We start from the raw sequence: 27,237 nt of genomic DNA, 5'->3' as shown, positions 1-27,237 counted from the left end.
ACTATGAATACATTATTGATGTTTTTATTATCCCAATCCTGGTCGGCATGGAGAGGTTATGACTGTTGAAGAGTATGTTCATGCTGAGCTTAATCAGATATGCTGTTTTTCTCACCTCTGATAAAGCCTCTGAAGGTGGTGAACCGTAAGCACCCAGTCAAAGATGACTGGAACAGCTTTGGCCTTCAGAGCGAGCAAGAGGATGAGCCGCTGGCTGTAGAGGATGAAGATATCTGCATTAAGGTGAGACGGGTTATTTCTGTCCTCGGGCAGTAAACGGGAATCTCATTTATGTGAACAGCCCATTGAGAATAAGAATAACTGTCAGCCTCCATTATGTCTATTCTAGATAACAAGTGGCTATTTCAGCTGGACTGATGGAACCCCAACGTTGTCCAATGTGGATATCAAGATTCCTTTTGGTAAGCGCTGTCAAAAATAAATCTACAATCTACTAACTTCAACTGTAAATTAAAATTTGACATTCCAAACTCATTCTTTTGATGGTGCAGGCTGATCTTTTATGGTTGCTTATGCTGTAAAACTCCAAAAGACATGAAGTATCATAAAAGTAGTCCATATGATTAATGCAATATATTCCAAGTCCATATATTTTGTGAAAAGCTATCCCTTTCACCACAGAACTTTCAGTTTGGGTGAACTGTTACTTAAACGTACATATTTGTTTTGTTGCTTTATGAAATCCACTTACCTTGAGTCTTGATTTATTCTCTCTGCAGGCCAGTTAACTATGATAGTGGGCCAGGTGGGTTGTGGGAAATCATCTCTGTTGCTTGCTGCGCTTGGCGAGATGCAGAAGATCTCTGGCACAGTTATATGGAACAGGTGAGAACTTCTAGAGTGCTTGATAGTGTTGGAGACTAAAGGCACATTCACACCAAGGATGATACTTATAACTATAACTACAATTTTAGGGAAGTCTACACCGCAAGTACAATGATAATGACATAGAGAAAGTATATTTTTGGAATCACATTCAGAATGATGAACGATAAAAAAATTGACATCCAGTCAGAGCCATGGGAGAAGGTCTCGAGTCCCACAGTCGAGCTCTGGACAGATAAATGATAAAAGTGATGACAGTGGAAGTGATGACAGAGTGATGAAAGTGGAAGACGATAGAGGACCAGGCTTATACTTTATGGCCACGTTCACACTGCAGCAGAATTCGGAAGTCCTGTATTTGAGTCCTTAATACAGTTACGTTCACACACAGTTCCTCTCTCGTCTTGTACTGTCATCAATCCTTTTGTTATCCTTCTGGAGGCTGATGTGGCACAGGTGAGGCTTATAAACCCTCGTGCCACCGGCCTTGGTCCGTTCCAACAGCTCTCTGCCTCACACTTTTTGCCACATCATCTTTATAGTTACCTATCTTTCTTATGGGGCGTTCACACCAGATGCGAATGAAGCGAATAAATCATGCTATTCGGGTGTAGTTAGACGCTTGAATATTTTGAGTTTCCTCTCTTCATTCGCGTGCGACATTCACTACACAACAAACGCAAATTTGTGTCATGGGAGGGGCTTTTGCTAGGTTGCTCTTTTTGTTTTGTTGAGATTTTTCAACTTGAGTGATTAGCGTGAATCGCACCACAGATCACTTGTCTATTTGTGTCTTTTGCATTGACTTAACATTTAAATCACTTGCGCTTATCGCTTCTGGTGTGAATGCACCATTAGTGTCAACAGCCAAGTTTTCATACAAGGACTTTGTTTGCAGAAAAAGGTTTAGCACATCAAAATGTTTACTGATGTACAGTAGCCGATGTACAGTTTCTCCCTTTTTTGATATCAAGTGTCATAATATAATTAGCACTAAGGTTTATTTCCTTCTCTCGTGAGTTTCCTGATTGAACACTGGTTTGGGATGTGGCAGAAATACCAAAAGATGTGAATTTGCTGTTACAGTAATTGAAAAGCTCTAATCGATGGCAGAAGTGGTCACACTGATTTCCTACTCAGGCCTGGTTGAAGGGATTATTGTATTCACTGCAGATTCCCATTTGCTCATGAGAGCTCTTTGAATCATAGCGCACATGGAGAGCACTGTGTGTAGAGAATACATTGTAATGAGTAATGCTTTTATATAGAGCTTGAAATTGTTTTGGGGATTGGTAATTCTCAGAATTGCTATTATATAAAGAAACATTTCTGATAAGGGTCTGTTTAGTGTGGTTCTGTTTTGTAAGCTAATATCACTCTATTATCCTCAATCTCTAGGTAATCTAAAAGTTACTTATTGTATTACCAGCTCTTGTTAACATTTCAAAGAATGTCTGAACTCATGTGGCTGTTCAGTTCCAGGCTTGTGTAAGACACAGTAAGTGCCTAAAAAGAAAAATAGGACTGCAGCTGATATTGAGTGCCAATTTTGTGAGCACCATTTTTTATCGGGATCAGCTGATGCACAAAGAGTCCATTTTGGGTGTGAGGATTTATTGGAGTCATCATGAGGAATCACATTTGCCTTGATTTTTTGATGTACTACAAAAACTTATCTTTCATAAAACAACTTCCTTGCCTTTTTATTTGTTGAAAATAAGCTGACTTTTATAAAAATATTTAATGAAAAATATCTTACAAAAAATATTTACAGGGTTCTTGTAAGAAATCTCTTACGAACCACTCTTATTTTTTATTTTTTTTTCACTTTTCATTTATTTATTATTTATTTGTATTTAGCTTTTTTTTTTTTTTTGACATGTTCTGATTTTCATATATTATTATTATATATTACATATATATAATATTCCTGGTTCTTTTCAGTCCGTGTCGGTTATTGTTTGTGATACTCTTCCTGCTTTTGTTCATATATTAAAAGACTGTATTTTAACCAACACACACACACACACACACACACACACACACACACACACATACACACACACACACACACACACACACACACACACACACACACACACACACACACACACACACACACACACACACACACACACACACACACACACACATTTATATATGTACAGTTGGGCAAAAAAGTATTTGGTCAGCCACCAATTTTGCAAGTTCTCCCATTTAAAAAGATTAGAGAGATCTGTAATTTAATGACTTGACTTGACTTGACTCAAATGTCAGATCATGGGTAACAAGGCCATATCAGAAATACATTGACATTAGAGAACTAGAAACACGTCACACCTGACCTTCTTGGGTCAAACAGAGTCTGTGATGTACCCATCCACCATATCAAGTCCTCTTCACAAATGAGTCACCTGTTCTTCAGCCTGTGCTGTCCTACAGGCTATTACTGATTACAATGTTGATTTGGGGCTTGTGTTGTGATGTGCGCACACCCTTTTATGAGAAGCATCCTGGGTCAAGCACAATACAGAGATGGGTGTTTGTTCGAGTGCCAGTCCTCCCTGGCAACAACCAACCAATTGAGCCCAAATCAATGGACCTACTTAAGATAACAATGGGACTAGACAGACAATTTGGATCCACTTAAAGTGTTTTAGATTAAAATATAAATAAACCTGTAGGATAGATGCATCAGTATGATAGAAACAGGGTCAGTCAATGAAAGGTTGCATTCAAGCAGTCTGAATCAAACTACTTTCTTAGACCTAAAACAATTTCTCATACAATTAGTTAAATCTGAATAATGACATCTATTACAATGGCACAGACATTTGAAAGTAGTACCCCTTGAGTACTGAGGTCTGTTAATGAATCCACAATGCATTGGCTAAGCATGCAAAAGGTATCTGACATATAATATTGTAATGGGGTATGCTAATATGGGAAGAAGGAGGCAGGGTTCAACAAACTTTAATCTTAAAATGAACAAAAGTAAAAACAGCAGCCGTCCATGGGGATGCACCCATCATAATACATAAACAAAACACAACGTAAAATCCAGGACTGGTCCTCGCACGTCCTTCACTCTCGTCGCTTCTCCTTTTATGCTTCCATTGTTCCTCGATGAGAGATCCTGCCCTGCTTGTCACGAAGATTAATTGTTAAAGTGCTATATTTGAGATGTGAACACTATGAGAACCATCTCCAATATTCAAATGGGTGACATGGTATGTGTACCCACTGCATGGCTATGCCAGCTGAGGGTGAAGCTAAATTATGTTTTCTCTAAAAATACACAGATTGACATTATGACCCCCTTCCTAATATTGTGTTGGTCCACCTTTTGCTGCCAACAGCCCTGACCTGTCGAGGCATGGACTCCACTAGACCTCTGAAGGTGTGCTGTGGTATTTGGCACCAAGATGTTAGCAGCAGATCCTTTAAGTCGTATAAGTTGCGAGGTGGGTCCTCCATGGATCGGACTTGTTTGTTCAGCACATCCCACAGATGCTTGACTGGATTGAGATCTGGGGGTTTGGAGGCCAAGTCAACACCGCAAACTTATTGTTGTGCTCCTCAAACCATTCCTGAAATTTGTTTTGCTTTGTGGCAGGGCACATTGCAGTCCCATACACAACAATCTGAAATGCACAGTGTATTCTGACACCTTTCTCGGAACCAGCATTATCTTCTTTTCATTATCTTCGAGCAATTTGAGCTACAGCATCTTGTCTGTATGGACCACATGGGCAAGCCTACGCTCCCCACGTTCATCAATGAGCCTTGGCCCATGACACTTCATTCACCACTGTTCATCACTGTTCCTTCCTTGGACCACTTTTTATCAAAAGATACTGACCACTGCACACCAGGAACAGCCCATAAGAGCTGCAGTTTTAGCAGTCGTCTAGAATCACAATTTGGCCCTTGTCAAGCTACTCAAATCCGTACGCCTGCCATTTTCCTGCTTCTAACACATCAACTTTGAGGGCAAAATGTTCACTTGTAGCCTAATATATCCCACCCACTAACAGGTGCCATAATGAAGAGTTAATCAATGCTATTCACTTCTCCGGTCATATTGTTATGCCTAATCAGTGTATATTACAAAGCCTTATGGCACAAAATATCGTCTTGAACAGTCGTCAACTTTTCGAGCAGGCTAAATTTAGGTCTTGAAAAGCAAATGTTTATACTTACAGTATAACAAAATGACTGCATTGACCGGGTGTTGTCTAATTGTTGTCCAAAGGAAATGTTTTTTACGTGTGATCGTTCATGTTGGGTTGGACATCTTTTGGCGGATGATCAGAGAGTATCAGGCACTGTGGCAACAAAACCTCTCTTTTATCTGAATCGTTTATCACACAAATGTCCACATAAATGACTGTCACAGCTTCTGATCTCAACATGCCATGTCCAAAAATAAGACTTTGCGGTAAGTAATAGATAAGCTTAAATAGTCTTTGATCCCTGACAGTTGCTGTCTGTAACCATTTACTGTGTCTTTTTATTTAAGTAAGCTATTTTGCTTTGTTTTAAAGAGATCACAGACTCATCTGATCACATTACTCTGCAAGCTAATAATGATGTTTGTAACAGCTAAAGAACAGAATTGCATTTACTAGATATATAGTATTTTAGTCTGTATTTTTACAAACAAGCCCACAAGAGTATCGACATCCCCTTTAAATCAATAATTTATCAAATGACTGTTATCTGCACAAATAAATGACTTTAAAACTGTTATAAATGTCAACATGTCCTATTCACAAGTCAAATGTTGTAAAGTTATCTGTCATTATTTTAGAAATTTGTTAAACAGATTCGCTAAACAGATTTTTTTTTATGTAGTATTTTTCATATAAAAATGTAGTATTTTTTAATAAATATTTCCCAATTTTCGTTCTTTATTTATTTATCTATTTTTGTACTTGGGTTTTAGAGTCCTATCATATACCCAGTTGCACAGCAAAGGCAGGTGTGATGCAAGGTTTTTTGTTGTTTTTTCAGCCCAGTAGAATTATAATCTGCATGTCCAGCAAGTCAACTTTTTTTATATATAGTGCTTTTACTATGACAATTGTTTCAAAGCAGCTTCACAGTGTTAAAGCTATGTAACTTTTTTAGTTTATTCTTAGCTAAAAACTTTCAAAAATATACAGCGTGTCGAATGGTCGAATGTGAAGAGGGGGATTGCCATGTTAATCTTGGACTAAATCGGCCACCGTAGGAGTTAAAACGAAATCAGAATTGAGAGGAACAGAAACTATTCTGTGAATACCGGATGGTCATATACCTTTTCACCACTAGATGGGAAAAAATATCGCACAGTGTAGCTTTAAACTGGAAAATATTGCAACAAAATTTGATTCGGCTGTACAGTCATTCTGGAGAAAATGGTAATGTTATCAGCTCATTTAAATTTATCATAAAGCAACAATGTGGGCAGATCAGTGATATATATTTGAAAACATAGATCAAAATGGTATGTCCCCAACTAAGCAAACCAAGCCAAAGGTGACAGTGGCAAGGAACCAAAACTCCATCAGGGCATGATGGAAAAAAATAAACCCCTTTGTTCAAATGCACTCATACCATCAATTCGCCCATGCTGGTCTGAAATACAGGTGTGTGTTACTATTTTGAGGAACTGAAAAGACTGCGCCATTGAACAACTGAAATACGGTCTACTTTCTTTTAACTGAAGTCAATGCGGTAGTGTTTTCTGTTATTAAACTCTGCTTGTTACACACACAGGGATGCGCAGCACCACACAAACATTTTCAAATATTGAACATAAAAGGATTCCTCTCTGGGGAAACGTGTAAATACCAAATCCACCATGTCAGCTTTTAAAAGGAATGGAAGATGAGACTCTGATTAGTTCATGGCACATTATGCCAAAAACACACCCATGACTTGTTATTGAGAATAGGTACAACCCTTTTGGACCATCTGCTTGGCGTGCCAACCATTAATGACCATGTGCTCATTAAACTAGAACTAGCAAACATGGATTCATACATAGATTCTAAGTGCATATGCAACTTGCACTTCAGACCATGTGATCGGATTGTTAAAATAGGGCCAATAGATTGACATGGTGCTTCGCATCCAGTGCCGGTCATCCCTATATTTAAAGCACATAAGTCACGTAGGGCCCCTGAACCACCAGGAGGCCCCCTTGCTCTCAAAGATTATTAAATGAAGGCAATGCCACCTTTTTCTACTGTTACAAAATGCTAAATGGTGCATTTATTTAATTTATATAAATTTATACTGCAAATATAAATATAAATGCAAAAAACTGCATTTATATAGCGCTTTTATCCAAAGCGCTCTACATTTTTGCCTCACATTCACCCATTCATACACCGACGGCGATGTCAGCCATGTAAGGCGCCATCCAGCTCGTCGGGAGCAGCTGGGGTTAGGTGTCTTGCTCATGGACACTTCGACACTTGGTCAGGTGGAACCGGGGATTGAACCACCAACCTTTCGGTTTGTAGACAACCTACATGAACCACTGAGCCACTGCCGCCCCCAAATGCTTGTTGACAATCCAAACAGATACCAGGGCAGGAACTCAAACAGGGCAAACAGGTCAAATCCTACATGGTCAGTACCATGGAACAGATATGCAGATGTGACACATACAAGATTTAGCAATAAATGACTGAATAAACCAATGCTGTGTCCCAATTTACCTACTTATACTACGAGTTAAAAGTATGCACTCTGTTTGCGAAGAAAAAGTACATACTTTTGAGTGTGTAGCAGAAAAGTATGCAAGCTTTTGGGACATACTACTTCACCATCTTTAACGGACTCTGACGCTTAGTAACATGCATCACCGTTTAAACTGCCCTGTCAAGCATGGTAAGATTCGTCACAGTTAAAATCCCTCCCCATTCAGTTTAGTTTCCTACGGTATCGGAGAGAAATGTAGCCGCATGTTCATTTACCATGTGTGGGTCTTTAATGCAGAAACTCCCCTCATGTGCTTGTAGTTTAAAGGGGTGGTAAAACACGATTTCACTTTTCTAACTTGAGCTAGTGTGTAATGTTGCTGTTTGAGCATAAATAACATCTGCAAAGTTACAATGTTCAAACTTTAATGATAATTGTTATTTACACTAGGTGCAGATAACAATAGAGGGTACTTTTAAAAGCAACTAAATTATATTTACACTCATTGAAAATAACATATTTTCTTAGCAATAGATGATATTTACACTAAGTGCAAATATCTCTAGATGCTATTTACTAAGTGAAAATAGTAATATATTATATTTAAACAAAATAAAAGTAGCAGTTATTTGCCATATAAATAGTAATTACCTGAGGCTAATTTATCATTTATTTGGGCAGATAATTACTATTTGCACCTTAGTATTGTTGTACATTAACAGGATGCAATAATAACAGTGTAAATTATAATTTTTATTTAAATTATTAAAGGTCCCATTCTTTGCGATTCCATCTTTCAAACTTTAGTTAGTGTGTAATGTTGCTGTTAGAGCATAAATGATACTTGTAAAATTATAAAGCTCAAAGTTCAATGCCAAGCGAGATATTTTATTTAACAGAAGTTCCCTTTCAAAGCCTACAGCGAACGGCCGGTTTGGACTACAGCCCTGCACTTCCTGCTTTAATGATGCAACTTAAACCGTTTGTTGATGAGACAAGAACACGCAAATTCGGGGCGTTGTCCTTTTGCTCTCGCAGGTCGAGAATAGGAAGCATTATTTTTGTAGAGTGTGTTTGTCGCCATGATATTGAAACGCTGTTATTTTCATCCCGGAGTCAAATCACCTTTGTTTGGCCTTCCCACGGACGCTGTACGTAGAGATCAATGGCTACAGTTTATGGTAAATGGATACAGTTTATGATAAATGCAGTCCATTTATAAATGCAGTCCATTTATGGTTAACTCGGTTCCAGAAAATTATAATCACAATTTAAAACTATGTGCAGCACATTTTGCTGAGGACTGCTTCCTCAATCTCAATCAGTTTAATGCCAGATTCGCAGAAAGATTATTCTTAAAAGATAACGCAGTTCCCTCTTTGTTGTTTATGGACCACAACCGGTAAGTGTATTTTATTATTTAAGTCGGTCCGTTTAACAGTTTATGTAACTCATGACACAAAGTGCAACACTGTTTAGCTTTGTTAACTAACGTTAGGTGGTAATTGAAACTAATCCGAAAAACGTAGCATATAAAAGTGTAGTAATTCATTCAGACACCATCGATTGTTGGTGTTTGTAATGATCAGTTTAAAACAAAGGGAGATATTTGCTTTTAAAGAAATCAATTTCTAAGGACTACAGCAAACGCCCGGTAGGGAACTACAGCCTTTTCCTCCAGACTCGCTGACATCAGTAGCTAAAATATTTACATAAACCCCTCTTTCGAGAATGTTAAATAAGGGGGGCGAGGCCATTTTGCAATGCCGACGAAACGCTGTTATTTTCATCCGGATTGTATGTCCACTTTGTTCAGCCTTCCTAGGGACGGGGGTGTTGGGGATCAATGGTTAAAATATTAATCTCGCTCTCTGTGCTGCACATTTTCACTGAGGAAAATGGTCCCTGCAGCGTACGATCACATCATATATATATTTAAGATTAGAACATTCAGCGATCAACTGCCAAATTCAAAAATGTAAATCTGCTTTAGCGCGTTGACTGGCGCTGAGCCAGAGACTGAGTGAGTGAGAGACTGACTTGAGCTCATACACTTCAAATTACATTACACAATCAGAAAAAAATGTCACAAATCAGGAGAAGTGGATGATCTTAGTTTGTAAATCCAGCAGGCCCTTATTTCCTTATTTCCTTAACTGAAACTTAATGTATTTGAATATAATGATCACTCAAACCTTTATGTAACCTCTCTTCGTCTGACTCAAATCTGCCATGTTTGTAGTTTGTTAACACTTTTTATCCACGTTTGTAGTTCTAATCAATTGTTCATTAGAACATTAGTTCTAATGTAGTTCAAATCCTCGTCCAACACGCAATGGGTTGTAGGTAATATCAGCCGTTAAGAGTATGTGTCGATCCACAGTGCCAGAGTTTAAAAGGTTAATGATACACAGCTAACAACATTAAGGGATGAGGAGTTCAGGCAGTGAATTCTGGGAAATGTAGTCTCTGTCTTTTTTATACTGTAGTTGTCATATTGTTTGTAATTCATTTTTTTGTAGTACTGTTTGAACTCGCTATTGTTTGTTGACAGTGAAAACTGCTCTGAAAGAACAGATTAAAGGTTTGGGGTGCACTGACAGGGGCACCTAAAAGTTTTGCATATGACTCCAAGAAGTACTGTACATAGCACCTCTACAAATGCTATGCCGTGATTTAAAAAATGTCATTTTATAATGGTGGCTATAATGGTGGCATCTAATTGGTGGCTAATTACATCTCTCGGTATGGTGTGTCAAAATCACTTTTCTGGAACAGCATACGTCATCTGATTTCTACCGTTGTCTCTCATGTGGATTGACAGTTAGCTGTATATTATCAAAACACGTTGTAGTTAGACTTCAGACTATCTTAAATTGACAAGTTGAGTCTTAGCTTAACTACAAAGCCAACATGGGAAAACATTAACTGACCTGTATTATGGCTTTAAATGTGCTGGAGTTATTTTCCTTTTTTTCTTTTACTTTGTTTCCAGTTTTGAAAGGGGAGAGCATAAGAGAGCTACAACTGCAGCTAATGCCTTCAGGAAAGCAGAAAAAGCTCTTATTTATATTCCTGTTGACTTTTCAAGGACAATATTTTTTAGTTTAGCCGCAGAGCGATTTCAATTCTAGCAGTGGCACTTTATGGATTCGTTTTGCATGCCATTGTATCTTGCCTTTCAGAATCCTTGCAATATGATAGCACCTTTTTTATCATTCACTGGAATCTCTTAGATTGATGAATAGCAATTACATAAGATAAATTATTGCATGATATTTTCAGCACATGCATATCAGCATCTTTGTCATGTTAATTTCTCCTCCATGTTGATTTATTAATTTTCTGTGTATCATTTTGCAGACTGCCCACTCTGGATGGAGAGGGAAATGAAAGGTAAGTTCTGTTTTATTACAAAGCTGCAAAACACAAGCATAAACATTTAGCCCATCCCGCAGAGAGCCTGTTAATTATTGTGTACACATAAGGAGGATGTGTCCTGTCATGCCGTGCAGTGCTGATCCTTTTTCTGTGGTTTGTTGTCTTGACGTAATCCCTTGGCTTTGTTCTACTCGTCTCTGGATTTTCTTAGTCACTCTCAGCTTCTTCATTAGGTCTTTATAATGACAATACATACAAATACCTTTTATAATTCATAATATATTATAGTTTATATGCCATGGTCTTTCTGAATACTCGATTCTGGATGGATGGTGTGCAATTAAACCGTTAAATGCACAGGTAGTTCCAAGTCAGTTGAATTACCTCCCTATAATAATGCACTGCTGTCAATAGCTATGTTTCCATCCAAATTTGCACATTTTGCTTCTGCGCAAAATGTGCAAAACTAACTATTAATAAGCAGTAAATTAGAAGTTTGAGGCAAAAGTCATAGTTAATAGTGAATATGTGTTCTCCATACTATAATTTTCATTTATAACAAATGACTTGCATGTAGATAAAACGCAATAAATGCGGTCATTATTTTGCGTATGCCTGCTGACTGCTGCTTGGGAACGCAGTCATGTAAGACAGTTCTGGGAGGTTATTATACCGAACCATTTTGAAGATAGATTTTGCTGAGGTATTTCAGAATGACCAAAACAGCAGAAAAGATACTTTGCAACAAGATGCAGTTATGCTGTCCCATCGCAAAAACACGTCATTTAAAAAAAAGGAGAAATTTATACTGTAAATTATACTGTAAATTTGTTTCCATCATAGTTTATGTATGGAAGCTTGTTTCTGCCACAGAATAAATAGTTAAAAAGGTAACTGCAACTTTATATAAATTACAAATTATAAAGTCAGAATTGCATGATATAAAGTCAGAATTAAGTTATATAAAGTTACAATTGCACGTTACAAAGTTAGAATTGCGAATTATGCAGACAGAATTGCGAGATATAAAGTCAGAATTGCGAGATGTAAAGTCAGACTTGCAAGAAAAAAGTAAAGATAGCGAATTCTAAAGTCAGAATTATGAATTATGAAGACAGAATTGCAATATATAAAGTCAGAATTGCTAGATATAAAGTCGCAATTGTGAGAAAAAAGTTAAAATAGTGAATTATAAAGTCTGAATTGCGAGTTATAAAGTCAGAATTGCAAGATATATTAAGTTCCATTTCCGAGAAAGTCAAAATTGTGAACTAGAAAGCAAGAATGGATATAAACTCGTAATCCCGAAATGTACATAAAATGGATGGAAACATAGCTATTGAAGCTAGAAAATATGCCGATTTTCGAAATATCACGATGATACGGAAGCCCTGAACGGCCATGGAGATTTTTTTTTTTTTCTGTGTTATGTTGTGACCACAAGTTAATTTTCTCGTTATCTGAAGATAACAAAAGTTGTTTTCTCGTGATAACGACATAATTTTCTTTTGATCTTGAGATAACAAAAGTAGTTTTCTCGTGATCACGAGTTTCATTCTGAAATACTGCACTGCATCCAGAGTCCAAAGTTGCTGTAGCAACGAACACAACTTTCACGCGCATCTGATCACTGCACAATAAACCATGCGCTGGATCTTTCAGCAAAATCTTTGCTTCACTTAATAAACATTTTATTTGTGTAATTAAGGTTTAACTGATGAAAAGAGAAGGGTGCAAACAGAATAGTGACATCAAATTAGTTAAACAATAAGTTTAGTAACACACCAAACGCTATAATAGCAAACTAATTACATTAGACTATTCCGTTAAATTAATTGCCTAATGCACACCAGGCTATTCTCACAAAAATGTGCATAAATAGTACGAGTGTGCAATGTCGTGGAATGTATACGCCAAAACTTAGTTTGGCGTGTCTATGGCACGCTGTTTTTCGCGTGCATATGACATGCATTTTATGGCGTATTATACATACGAACCCCCCACCCCACCACCCTTAACCTACCCAAGAGCGTGTCATATATACGCCCCACCACCCTAAACCTACCCAAGAGTGTGTCATATATACGCCCCACCACCCTAAACCTACCCAAGAGCGTGTCATATATACGCCATAAAGTGCGTATCATATGCACGCGAAAAACAGCGCATCATATGCACGCCAAAATGAGTTTTGCCGTATACATTCCACGACATTGCACACTCGTACTATTTATACGCATTTATGTGTGATCGGGTTGTGCACACAGTACTGCACAAATTATAGTGATCACGGTGGATAGGCCGCTTCCTATCAGTTAATTGGTTCTATACTGCCACCTCGTGGCGTAGTTGTGTAACTAAGAAAATATGAACTCGTGACCACGACAAAACAACTTTTGTTTTCTCGAGATCACGAGAAAATTAACTTGTGATCACGAGAAAACAACTTTTGTTATCCCGAGATCATAAGATAATTAACTTGTGATCACACCATAACAAGACAGAAAAAAAATATTACCCATTGCCGTTAAGGGCTTCCGTACGATAAAGAATATGCACAATATTGTTATCGTGGGCACTAAAAATAGTAAACAGAAACATTGCTAGAGTTTAGGCTACTATACTGGCTGAAGAGATATTGCATGAATAAAGGAAAAAATGCACTGCTTCCTTCCACTGGTTTAATTATTTACCGTTTCATGTCAAGGAAAAGTTCCATGTTTAGCACAGATCGCTCGGAGCGTTCAATATGCTGTAAAACTTAAATCAATATTAATAATATTTGTTTCGATCACTGAATGAAGCCTGCTATATTTGGGACAAGAGTTGCAACCTTAAATTTCTTGCACAAAACTCTTGATCAGCACTCAAAGTTTGTTCATTTAAACCGTTATGCGCAGAGAGCGTGAGCTGAGGGCGAGAGAGAGCGAGGTCTGCACTCTGCGGTCTTGGCCACTAGTTTATTTACTTGTTTTTGTTTAAGTAATACGTTGTCAAATATGTTTAAACTGAAATAGATTACCTAGATAGATACATAGTACATTTTAATAAGTAAAATTTTGGGCATTTAATATTCAAATATAATTTCAATACAAAAAAAAACGAATGAATAAAATTCTAATGGGATAATAGAGAAAGATTGATACCGCTAATTTGCACATGCTGAACGGGTGAAGGAGACGCATACGCTGAATGTTTGTGGAAACCCTGCAAACAAAGCAACTGGGCTAGTGAAGTTTTTAGAATATTCCAAACAGCCATTCATTTTTTGTAATCTCAATGTTGTTCATCACTAGCCTGACAAGCCAGACCCAGATCAAGATATTTAGTCTGGAAACTCACCATTGACAGGGCTCTTTCCGAGGGGCGGGATAAACGGTTGTCTTTCAAACTCCCTCTGCATGCAATTGGATAGCGCTACAACCAACCAGAGCAACATGAAGCGGAGCTCATAAACATTTGCTGTTTCTGGTCGGCAAAACTCTGAACACATCTTCCTTTTTAAGAATCACTTTGAATATGAAATTTTCAGATTATTTGTTATTGTTCAGTAAAACTTTGAGACATATCGCTTCATTAGTTAACATGTTAATTCATTACCAAACTGACAATGAAAGTACTACTTATAAAGAATGAATTATTCTAAATAATGTTAATTTCTTAGTTACTGTTTAATAGCATTACTAAAATAAAAATAACTTGTTTAATGGACCTAAGATAAAACTAACAATGATCAGTTGTATTTCTTAACTAATATTAACAAAAAATAATACTTTCTGTAACAAATGTATAGCTTTTGCTCAATCTTAGTTAATCCATTAAATAATGAGACCTTATTGTATTGTTACCTGTTGTTTTTTTATAACCTAATTCTTTTGCACTTTAATCTGTTTGAAAATGTTACTTTTATATATTTTTGGTTCATTGTATTATTGTATTTAAACATTCAGAGTTTTTAACGCTGTTATACTGTAACACGTTTTTGCAACTTATTAGAAAATCATGATAACAACATACACAATGATAAAAGCTTCAGCAATTAATCGCAACATTAAAAATGTATACCGGCACATGCCTAATTAAAGCACACACACCTCACTTGCACACAAAAATATTTAGGAGCAACGAAATGTGTTATCAATGCTGTCCTGGGAATTTTAGTAATAAAGTAGCTTCACTACTAAATCGCTACATTATATTTCTCCATAACGAGGTCATATCGCTGTTTGAAGCAATTAAACTCACAGCTTTGTTGTTAATAGAGAAACGCTGAACAGACACACGTACTGTACACATCTCTCATCTCTCGATAATTATTTAGGGTTCTTGGGGGAACGCAGCATTTTTTTCAAAGTGAAGCAAAAAGTTTTGCAAGTTTCTTGAGGAATGCAAACATTTTGCGCGAGAACACATTTTTGCAAGCTAATGGAAGGGTGCTGTGGAACATAAAACTTTTGCAAGAGAACTCATGTTTTGAGCAAACACAAAGTTTCTTGGGGAATGCAAAACTTTTGTGAGATAACATTTGGCAAATGCTGAACGTTTACGAGTGAAAGTTTCTTGGGGAACACGAGAAAATACAAAAGTGTTGAAATATGTTCCCCATCTCCTATTATATCCCCTATGGACTCAAAATTATGTCATAAACATTAACTTCATTAGCAGCCACTCAAATATTTCATACTCTATTAATGCTCAGTTCATTCTAATGCTAACATATTAGCTATCTAACAAGTCTATAGCTGCGTCTCACCCTATTGAGCTACCTGAATGGCATTAAGCAGGCATGCTGCAGAGACAAAGCTTGTCTCAAATTGTAGGAAATGAATATATACTGCCTCCTGCAATACCTATTGTTGGACATGTTGTGGTTAAAAAGTAGTCTAGTCGGGCTTATGCGAGGACAGAAAATAATGAGAAAACCAGATGGAAATGACACCGGCTGCATTTGTGTGGCTTGTATGTGCACAACATGTTAGCGTTTACAATGTAAGCCATGGCCCCAACAGAGACAGCTGCAATTTTAATGGCTCTCTTATCTAATGTAATGGGTGGACTCATTTGGTTTGTCTGTTAAATACATAAACTCTGCAGGGAACAGCTATTAAAAAACATTTTACTTCAAAGTCGACAGTTGGTGCTGGTGATAAAATGTGCTACCGGCCCCTTGGTCATCAATAAAACAACACGCAATGTCACAGTGTTTGAATGTGGGTGTGTGAAGTGTGTAGGTGTCTGTCCTATTCTTGGCAATTGAGCTGGAATGGCAACCAAGAATAGACGACTCTTATTACAGGTGGCGGCAATCACTATTTCATACATTACAAAGCCATTACCAGACATCCACAGAGACATGTTATTTCAATTCATTAAAATGAAAAAGCAGTTTTTATAATTAAACTATGTGGCATTGTATTGTTCTAAAAATGTGTTATTTCTTTATTCATTCTTCTCAGAGCTTAAATAGAACATGGTTGTGTTTGAAATGGAATACTTGTGCAGTTATACGTTCTATATATGTTTAAAAAAAAAAAATATATATATATATATATATATATATATATATATATATATATATATATATATATATATATATATATATATATATATATATATATATATATATATATATATATATGTGTGTGTGAAACAGTATGCATGATGCAATATGAAACATGACCTGATGTCACATGACCTCATACATTCATTTGATTGTTTAAGTGACAATCCCAAGCCGGAGTGTGACTAACCTTTAACACTGAAATGAAAACATTGAAACGCTGAATAATTGTAAAAGGTTGACAAAATACTATTGAAATTTTAAAAAGACATTGTAAAAGTCGTTGAAACAATGTCATATCACTGTGATTTATGATGTTTCATTTACCTGTGAATATGTTGAAACATAAACAATTTTGGTAACACTTTATTGTGGGGAACATATATTAACTATTAACTAGGAATTTTGCCTCAAAACTCCTTATTTACTGCTTATTAATAGTTATTAATTTAGTTTTTGTAGCATTTATAATTACCTACCCAGGTATTGGGTATGATTAAGGGATGTGGTCATGCAGAATAAGGCATTTATTTGTGCTTTATAAGTACTAAACAGCCAATATCCTAGTATGCATGCTAATAAGCAACTAGATAATAGTTAATAACTAAACCGTAAGTATTTAAGTAATAAAATTAAATTAATGTTTAATGCTAACTAGTTGTATGTAGTAATAGTAACATATAAATCACATTGAAATGGGAATGTTATGCTGTAAAAAACGTTGAAACAATGTTGAAATCAACATTGATTACATTTGCAAAAATAAAAACAAATCATCAGTTATTAATACCTGATTCATAATCATGATTCACCTGTGAATAAACATTGAAATGCTAAAAAAAAATTTAAAAATAACGATTTGCTAAATAGTTATACTGCTAAAAATATACAATAAATATAATTTACAAAAATAAAGTTACAATTTTAACAATACATTGTAAAAGTAATACATTGAAACAATGATGGAATATCCCTCACAAAAACGTTTGTGTTCCATCGAGAAACTTTGCAGTCGCTCGCAAAGAGCTCACAAGATTTTGCAAGTAAACGCAAAGTTTATGGGGGGGGGAATGCAAAAAAATTTGCGAGAAAACCAACCAGATCTCACAGCAATTTGTACATATTTTATGAGATGGCTAATTTGTACAAATTTGTATGACCTATCTCATACGAATTCATCATTTTTGCTAAATTGTATGTATTTGACAAGTTGCCAAGTTCGTATGAATTCTTACGAATGGCCTACTTCAAACACCGCCCCTAAACCTACTCGTCATTGAGGTTTAGACATAATGTACAAATCGGTATGAGTTAGCCACCTTGTAAAATACAAATGAATTGTTTGTGAGATAGCTTTGGAGAAAACACAGAAGTATTGACTTTTTTCACCTTTTTTTTACCACGATGACCCTTTAGAGGCTCCCTATATTCATAACGCTGGTTCACCAGTGAATAACACTGAAATGCCGCTGGCTTGGTTTTCATGTCAGATCTATTTTTTTGTATTTTATGTAAACACGAATAAGTGGGCAAAACTCTAAATATTTGAGATAATCCCTTATATATTTTTTAAGTTAAATTCAATGTTTAAATAAGCAGAACTTGCAGATTTTAATTTTGTACTTGTACATTTTATTTGCTCTTAACTTGAAATATTTGAGTAAGCTAACTCATACATTTCACTTCAAATTATCATGTAATGTCAACTTAAATATTTTTAGAAGCAGGAACCTGGCTGCATTTAACTAGCTTTTTCAGTAAATGCTAACTTGCTAATTGGTAACACAATGTTTTGATAGCATTAGCATCGCATAGCAATAGTTGAATGAGGACAGCAATAAAGAACATTTAGCATATCCCTGTTCCCATAAGCTTATGCTCCACTCAAGCTTATGCTCCACTCAGCTCTTTTTAAACTAACATAGCTAAACATTAAACACTACCAAATCCTCCACTTAACAATTGTTACCAATACGTGTAGGAGATGAAGGAGAACTGGAAAAAGGACTTTAATCATAAAACTCAGGAACACTCTTACACATAACATACAAACAAGAACCGACAAACACTGAGGGCAAACTGAGGGTTTAAATACAGAGCAAATAAGGATAATGAGGTGCAAATGATGGACAAGGCAAAGGTGACAGACATAACTGATAATCAAGCTGGGGAAAAATAAAGTGACAGAATCTTAACCAAAAGAGGCAAGACATGTAACAACAATCTTGCACAATTATATTATATAACACTTAATTTTAGCATTTATCTCGCTTTCATGGCAAAGCATGCTGGGAAATAGAAATCCCAGCCTAGGTTCAGTTAAATTTAAGTTAGTCTATATGAAAAGAAACAAGTTCATAAAACTCAAAATAATGAAACAATTCAGATTACTTGTGTCAGTTTTGAGAAATAATGTGCTAAATAAAAGTTTATTTGATTGAACTAACTTGTTTAATTTAAGTTTACCCTAAGCAAACCAATTAATTATTTTGGAGATTAGAGTTTACAGCTTGTTGTAAGAATGACTTCATTTTTGTCAAGACTTTAAAAAACAAAAATCAAAAGAGTTGATTTTGCTGATCAGTTGATTTTATTTGAAATAGAAAGTTAAGCACAGTGTATTGCACAGTAGAAAATGCAGTGCATTTTCTTATAATATAGCTATTCAGTATGCATTATGCAGATTTATAGTATGCTGTTTCAAACATATAGCCTTGAAACAGAATATTCATATAACTTTCCATACCAATACTCCTATAAAAACTTATTTTTTGGCTTAACACATGTTCTCAAGGACAACATGACATTATAAGCCCAAAGGATCTATAGACAAATCCATTAACAGTCTTTCTCGCTGTACTCAACCACATTCACTGGGTCAGCTGCACTGCATTGCGATTCAACCATACATGATTACACAGCACTTCTCCGGCCTCCCATTACATGGCATCAGCAGTGCTTCAGGTTTAATGTGAAGCATGGTCGTGGCTGAGAGAAATGTACAGCAGAGGTCACTGTGATATGCCTGTGTGTGTGTGTGTGTGTGTGTGTGTGTGTGTGTGTGTGTGTGTGTGTGTGTGTGTGTGTGTGTGTGTGTGTGTGTGTGTGTGTGTGTGTGTGTGTGTGTGTGTGTGTGTGTGTGTGTGTGTGTGTGTGTGTGTGTGTGTGTGTGTGTGTGTGTGTGTGTGTGTGTGTAAATGTCCTTTAATGATGTTTTAGGGGAGTCTCTTAAAGTGCTATTTATGCATTTATGTTTTCAGCCCCACAGGTGCATCTGCAGAGGAGGATATCAGGTGTGTAAGCAAGACACACAGACACACAAATGTTGAGTTTTCATGTTTTATGGGGACTTTACATTGACAGAATAATTTTTATACTGTACAAACTCCATATTCTAACCCCTTACACTAACCCTAACCATCACAGAATGCATTTTTACTTTTTCAAAAAACATAATTTAGCCTGATTTTTAAGCTGTCTTCCTCACGGGGATCAAAAAATGTACGCTTAAGGACTTTGGATATTGTGGGGACATTTTGCCCTCATTTTCTCATGTAGGGATTACCATAACCACACAAACGTTATGTTTTCATGTTTTATGGGGACTTTCCATAGCCCTAATGCTTTTTATACTGTAAAAAACATGTATTCTATACCCATCACAGAAAACATTCTGCATTTTTACATGTTGTTACTGTATAATAAAGGTAAAATGTAAATTTAATTTAATTATAATTTTTCTGCGAAAATAAAATAAGCAATTAGAAAGATTAATTATTACGATATGACGTAGATATTGACATACAACTGTTTGATAGAGCACGCAGTACATTTTAAAGGAACAGTTAACTAAAAATGATTATTTTACATCATGTCAGTCCAAACTTATATGTACTGACATATGGGGAAAATATGTTATATCATGGACACAAATTAACAATTTGTTCCCAAAACTTCCTAATACATCAGCATGTTTTACTAATCCCATTCCTTGTCTATCCCAAGCTTAGACCGGGTAAACCCAGCCTGATCTGCCGGTGCTTTGATTTTGCCCTGCAACTCAGTCTGGAAACCTGTACAAACCTGTTCATTTCTACTGCTTCTTTTTAAACTTTTGTGGGAACCAATCACAGACTGGCTTATCCACTTGGTGCAATATAAAAAATAAAATAATAAAAAAATTATATATATATATATATATATATATATATATATATATATATATATATATATATATATATATATATATATATATATATATATATATATATAATAAAGTTTTTTTCTTGTGGTCTGACTGTTTGAAGGACTATCCAATTGCGTACAGAGTCATTTGAATTATGCTCAGTTATTTCGCCTTTTGTGCTCTGATTGGTTGAAGGACTATCCAATTGCATACAGAGTCATTTGAATAATAATCACACCTCTTGTGCAGAAGAAAATACAGAGCAGACTTCCAAGACCACTGTTCAATCTTAAATTGAGCTTGGTCTGGTGATAGCCAGACAATCCTAAACTAGCTTTGAAAGCATAATATCCCTTCCTTCCTTCAGAGTGTCTCCAAAGCCACGCCTCCTCCAAAACACATGAACGCACACATAACATTAAAATAATGAACGCAAACAACAGCTTTAGTTGTACCACCTGACTGTTACAGATTTATTTCAGCTTTGATAGTGTTGACATAGAAATGCATATATCCAAGTCTGAGGATGTAAATTGCTGTGTGGCCAGTGGGGGAACAAAAAGAAAAGAAAACAAAGGATTCTTTACCAGGAGTGATGCGGTCACCATCTCCTGAAGAGCAGTTCCCTCCACGGGCCACTTGTTCTTCCTCTTACTGCCAGTTTTGGCAGGGGCCTGGATGGGCTTGCTGTTGTCAGGCTCTGTAAGCCTTGCCTGCAAGAGCAGATGAGAATTTACAGGCCTTTGACCGTTAGCGGTCTTTGGACACAGCTGCATCGCAACTGCCCCGCCATCGGTGGGGTGGGGGGGGAGCCTCCAGACCGGTTTCTGGCAGTTAAAGGTACTGTCCACAATCTGGTGACCTTTTACCTCTGCCTCTATGGGAAGAATGGCTTTGGGGCGAAGCGCTGACAAAAGCATAGCAGCCAACTCTGGGTTTGACCCGGGCAAACAGTACAATACCCAAAGGGGGCTAGCGCAGCTGGATCTTCATCCCTGGAGGACTCTAGCTCACCCTCTGGTGCAGTGATCAACATCCGGCAAAGAGGTACGGAGACCGGAGAGGTGGCCACTAGAATCAGAACTAGATCGGGGAATAGGCAAAGGAACTCCACCCCGTGTGATTTACTCGAGTCTCGATCTCAACACCACAATGGTCATGTTCCCACTGTGAGAACATGACGCAACATTGCCTTTGACATTGATGCTCATTTAGTTACACTCGAAGTGGATTGGTCTCGCAAATGAGATCCCAATTTGTAGGTTCACTGACCCGATGTGATGTTGGGAGTGATCAACTGAAAGGGAGCTAAAAATTTAAAAGTAAAAGCTAATTCAATATATGATAAACACTTGTCCAGTATTACTAAATGTAACAATACTTTAATAGAATATAAATAACAATAAAATATCTGAATAGTACTAAAAATCACCACACCTAACAACAGTTCATAGTGACCACACATAAGGACCAAAAAAAGATAAGTTCCATAAAAGTTATGGCTTGTGTGCCATATTTAAGCAGATGAAATTTAAGATATTATTTACTAAAAAAAAAAAAAAAAAAAAATCCCTTCTATTCTACTAAAAGGCGCTATATAAATAAAGGTGACTTGACTTGACATGGCTCATATTAAATATGGTGCCTGTGGTGCAGGTTACGATCTAGAGTTTATAGGATTATAAACAACAACATTCAGGTTTGGAGCAACAGGAGGTAAATTATGACAGAATTATCATTTTTTTAGTGAACTGTTCCTTTAAATTATAATTCTTAGAGTAGGTTAGATTAATAAAATTAAAAAAAAAAAAAACCTTGAACAAGCCTTTCTTTTATATTTAAGAGCAACATTGGTGTTGTGAAGGAGATCACTGATGTTATGGCAACCCCTCTGACAGGAAAAGAGGTGCTGTGGCATACGCTTCCCAGAAGCCCTGGCTCCTAAACACCACACTAGCGGAGAACATCACATTTGAGATGCCTTTAATAAAGCAAAGGTAAATTACCTTCATTTACTTTCTGCCCACACAATAATATGACAAAAACGGCACCATATGTCAACTGGGTACAACATTTGTGCCAAATGTGCCTTCTGTTCGCATTAACCTGTGTCTAGCACCCTGTTGCCCTAGTGATGTACAAAAGTCAAGTGTTTACTATCCTTTTTTTGTCTCGTTTATATTCCCCTATGTCCATTTGTCAATAGAAATGTGTCCTCTTTCTCCATCTGATGCCCAATCATTCTCGCCTCTTTAAGTTTTAGTAACAGTCATTAGACAGATGTGGCCCTCAGTAAGTGTCTCTATGTGAGTCGACACTTAATCTCTGTTGTATATTTACCTTCCCTGGAGCCTCAGCAGCTGGCACATGTCAATGGTGTCTGTACTCAAAGTACATGAGGACAAATTCTATGTTTAAAGTATGCCTATAATGTTAAAGGGATAGTTCATCCAAAAATTACAATTTCCCCACGATTTACTCACAAAAAAAAAAAAAAAAAAAAAAAAAACAAAGTGAGTCTAGTTCCAATGGAGGAATGACCTCTAACCCGACGCATGACATATAGACCCTTTTACAGCCCACGTGATCAAAGAGTTGCGCGCGCATTTTGGCAACGGAAGTGGTGTTGTTCCCTAGTGGTTCTAACGTGTTAGCAACTCCGAAAGTTTATCAAAACGGTTTTGCAGCATCAAAATGTCTGGCTGTTGCGTTTTCGGTTGCACTAAACGCTATTCCACCAATGGGCTTAAGTTTTATAGGATTCCGACAGGATCACGGCCATTTCAAAAGAACCGGTACCTGTGGCTGCAGGTGATTAAATGCATTGATTGGAACGAGGACATAAAAATGCTCGCATAAAAAAAAAATCATTTGTAAAACATTTACTGCACTTGAAACTTAATTATTTATAATAAACCTCCCAACACTGGCTGCCACTGGTGTGTATAATGTACCCCCCCATCCCCAGATTATCATATCAATAATCACAGTACTTATCAATTTCATTTGTAATGATTTTATTAATAGTTTAATTGCAAAATAACCATCTGAGAAATGTATGCAAGCAACATAGTTGCTATTAAAGTACTATAGCATTAAAAAATTAAACTTTAAACAGAAGTGTGTCGACACGAATCAATAACAACATAAAATGTAAGGAAAAGGATAAATGTATGTCTGTGTGAAGAATAAGAATAAATGTAGAAAATTGTATTGGACATTCTGTGCCCACAGACAACGTATTCATAAGCATTCAGTGATTTATATGCTTGTCTCGGGTGTACATGCTCGGTTTCTCAACTAAATACGTATATATCCGCATTATATTACTGTTATATTATATAGTTATATCTGGCCATCTGCTAACGTCTTCTATCCACTCCACTATAGTACATGGATCTGGTAGCCGAATACCATTTGATAAAGTCAACTTTTTAAAATAACTTTCTCGGTTTGTGTTGCTTAATCCGCTCACGTAGCTTGACATGCTGCTGATTCTGGCCACAGTTTGTTGCCAAAATGCGTGCGCATACGTTGCTACGTCATCATTGTATACAAACAGTAAAAGGGTCTATTCATGCATGCGGAAGTCCTGGGGATATAGCAAAATAAAACACTGGTCATGAATTAGAAGTTTAAAACAAGAATTTTTAAAGCGAAAAGTTGAAGGAGCTTTAGTTTGCTGGCGAGTCCAATTAGTTTGAAATGCGAGATTCGTCTATGCCCACATCCTTCGCCTTACGCTGAGTCAGATCTCACTCTTCCACTGGAACATGACTCGCATATGGCCAGTACCAGAAGACAGTTATTGTAGTTTATAAAGTTATAAACAGAGGTGGACAGTAACTAAGCACATTTACTTGAGTACTGTACTTAAGTACACTTTTTGAGTATCTGTACTTTTCTAGAAACGTATTACTTTAACTTCACTACATTTGAAAGACAACAATCGTACTTTTTACTCAACTACATTTCTATCAAGGTCCTCAGAGTCAAAATTCAATTATGTCGCAGCTTTGAAAGTCAGTGGATGATTTTTTTCTTCTTTAAAAGGTGTTTTGGTTTTTGCAGAAAGCCTTTCAGGAATGACTCTTGTAGAGCACGTGAAGTTCAATGATTTCACAGTATTTTTTTAACACTGATGTATAGTTTACAGCAAAATGGAAGAAGACAGATGTCAAAAATGCTCATTTTGTTGAGTTTTCACATAAACAAATCTATAAAAGTCTTAAGTGAAGGTAAACATTTGGGAGAATAGCAATGTGTATCAGTGTATTGGATCCGTAGCCTAGAAATCTAGACGCACCCTAGCGGCAGCAAATTTAATTTGCCCGCAAGTGTCGTCTAGGCACTCTCAATACCATTCTGAGCTGTATTCCTCAAAATCTGGACGGCCCAATCACATCATGTATAGAGTCGGCGGGCGGGGCCATAATGACGACGGCCGAGTTGCGTTTGCGTGCTTCTAGTAAACACAGAAACTGGCGAACGGCGGCGGTCTTTCGAATCAGCTCTGACCGCGACTCTGGAAGACTTGGAGTTAAGCTTTTCTCTGAGAAAAGAACAATGAACTAGCCTGACAAGCCAGACCCACATCAAGATGTTTGGTCTGGAAACTCACCATAGACAATCTCAATCCAAAGGCGGGATAAACGGTTGTCTTTCAAACTCCCTCTGCACGCGATAGGATAACGCTACACCAACCAGAGCAACGAAGGTTAAACAGAGCTCGCTGATAGATTAAACATTCGCCGTATCCGGTCGGCTAAACTCCGAACACATCTTCCCTTTTTAAGAATGACTTCAGTGCCGTTCTTTGTTAGCCTAGAAATCTAGACGCACCCTAGCGGCAGCAAATTTAATTTGCCCGCAAGTGTCGTCTAGGCACTCTCAATACCATTCTGAACTGTGTTCCTCAAAATCTGGACGGCCCAATCACATCATGTATAGAGTCGGCGGGCGGGGCCATAATGACGACGGCCAAGTTGCGTTTGCGTGCTTCTAGTAAACACAGAAACTGGCGAACGGCGGCAGTCTTTCGGATCAGCTCTGACCGCGACTCTGGAAGACTTGGAGTTAAGCTTTTCTCTGAGAAAAGAACAAAGAACGGCACTGAAGTCATTCTTAAAAAGGGAAGATGTGTTCGTAGTTTAGCCGACCGGATACGGCGAATGTTTAATCTATCAGCGAGCTCTGTTTAACCTTCGTTGCTCTGGTTGGTGTAGCGCTATCCTATCGCGTGCAGAGGGAGTTTGAAAGACAACCGTTTATCCCGCCCCTCGGATTGAGATTGTCTATGGTGAGTTTCCAGACCAAACATCTTGATGTGGGTCTGGCTTGTCAGGCTATTGGATTCGTGCATTCAGCCTTAAAGTGACAGCAACTTTGTAACTTTTATACAAGTATTTAAATGAGTTTAAGTTAGCCGTATGCTAGTATGTCAGATGGGGCATCACTGATTGGCTTAAACCATGATGGCATAATGTGCATTTTTACAACAATAATAAAAAAAAATTGTTGGCATAAAAATGGAAATTTACTTTTGGTACTTAAGTACTTTTAAAAATAAATACTTCTGTACTTTTACGTAAGTAAAAATCTGTTTTTACAACCAGTAGTACTGTTACTTTTACTCAAGTAATGAAGTTGTGTACTTTGTCCACCTCTGGTTATAAAGAAGGATATTTTTCTTACAACAACACATCGCTTGGCTTCATACAGCCTTTATCAATCCCCTGGATTACTTTTATGGATGGATGGATGCACTTTTTTGGGTTTCAAAATCTACCATTTAGGTACCAGGTCACTCTCATTATAAAGCTTGGAAAAGTCACAATGTTTTTTTATATACATATCTCCAATTGTGTTTGTTTGAAAGAAGAATGTCATTGTCAAGAATGTTGCTTGAGATAGTTATCTCAACAAGTAGAGTTGCGTATGGGATAATTTTATTTTTGAGTGAATCAACCCTGATCTGCAGAGTTTAGCTCCAACCTAAACAAGCTAGTTAATGTCTTCAGAGTTACTTGAAAATTGCAAGTCAGTGGTTTGAGCTAAACTCTACAGGTCAGTGTCCCTCCAGGGCTGGATTTTAGGAACCTTGCTTTAAGGTGTGGTCACATTAGTGAAATTTCAGTGAAATTTTCTGTCGAAAAAGTCTATAGTTAATAATGCAGTGGTGTATGAAACACTGGGAAACCTGCGTGGGGAAAGGTTTCCCAGTCATGCAGCTTAAATATACTGTGTTCTGTCAGAAACTTTTTGCTGAGCAATGGTAAAGCACCTTTACATTTACATTTACATTTAATCATTTAGCAGACGCTTTTATCCAAAGCGACTTACAAAAAAGGGGAGAGTAATAGAAGCAACGGAACAGACAAGGCCAAAAACCTGTAAGAGCTGTAAGAAATCTCAATTAATTAGCACAATACACAATTTTTTTTTTTTTTTTTTTTTTTTTTTTTTTTTTTTAAAGACAGACATCTACAACAAAAACTCACGTCCGCACAGTGCCGAACACTGGATTTTGATAGCTAAGATAGCTACAACCCATTAGGACTAAGGCTGT

At 36.9% G+C, this 27,237-nt stretch overlaps 1 protein-coding gene across 5 annotated transcripts in view; it reads left to right on the top strand.

Moving 5' to 3' along the window:
- The window catches only part of abcc8 (ATP-binding cassette, sub-family C (CFTR/MRP), member 8), a 120,705-nt gene that overhangs the window by 45,595 nt on the left and 47,873 nt on the right, over positions 1 to 27,237 (top strand). For all 5 annotated transcript variants that reach the window (XR_010901544.1, XM_067435751.1, XM_067435750.1 and 2 more), the window contains 6 exons: positions 127 to 243; positions 350 to 422; positions 741 to 846; positions 10,906 to 10,938; positions 19,744 to 19,776; positions 22,568 to 22,666. Coding sequence is in view for 4 of the 5 variants with exons in the window: in XM_067435751.1 (XP_067291852.1) it covers positions 127 to 243; positions 350 to 422; positions 741 to 846; positions 10,906 to 10,938; positions 19,744 to 19,776; positions 22,568 to 22,666 (461 nt within the window). In the remaining variant the exon portion in view is untranslated. The remainder of the gene's footprint in view (positions 1 to 126; positions 244 to 349; positions 423 to 740; positions 847 to 10,905; positions 10,939 to 19,743; positions 19,777 to 22,567; positions 22,667 to 27,237) is intronic.

Source organism: Pseudorasbora parva, chromosome 25 (assembly GCF_024679245.1).
Source record: "Pseudorasbora parva isolate DD20220531a chromosome 25, ASM2467924v1, whole genome shotgun sequence".
In the NCBI taxonomy this organism is placed as follows: Eukaryota; Metazoa; Chordata; class Actinopteri; order Cypriniformes; family Gobionidae; genus Pseudorasbora; species Pseudorasbora parva.
The sequence above is the reverse complement of the archived record's forward strand: the minus strand, read 5'-3'. Positions and strand labels throughout refer to the sequence as shown.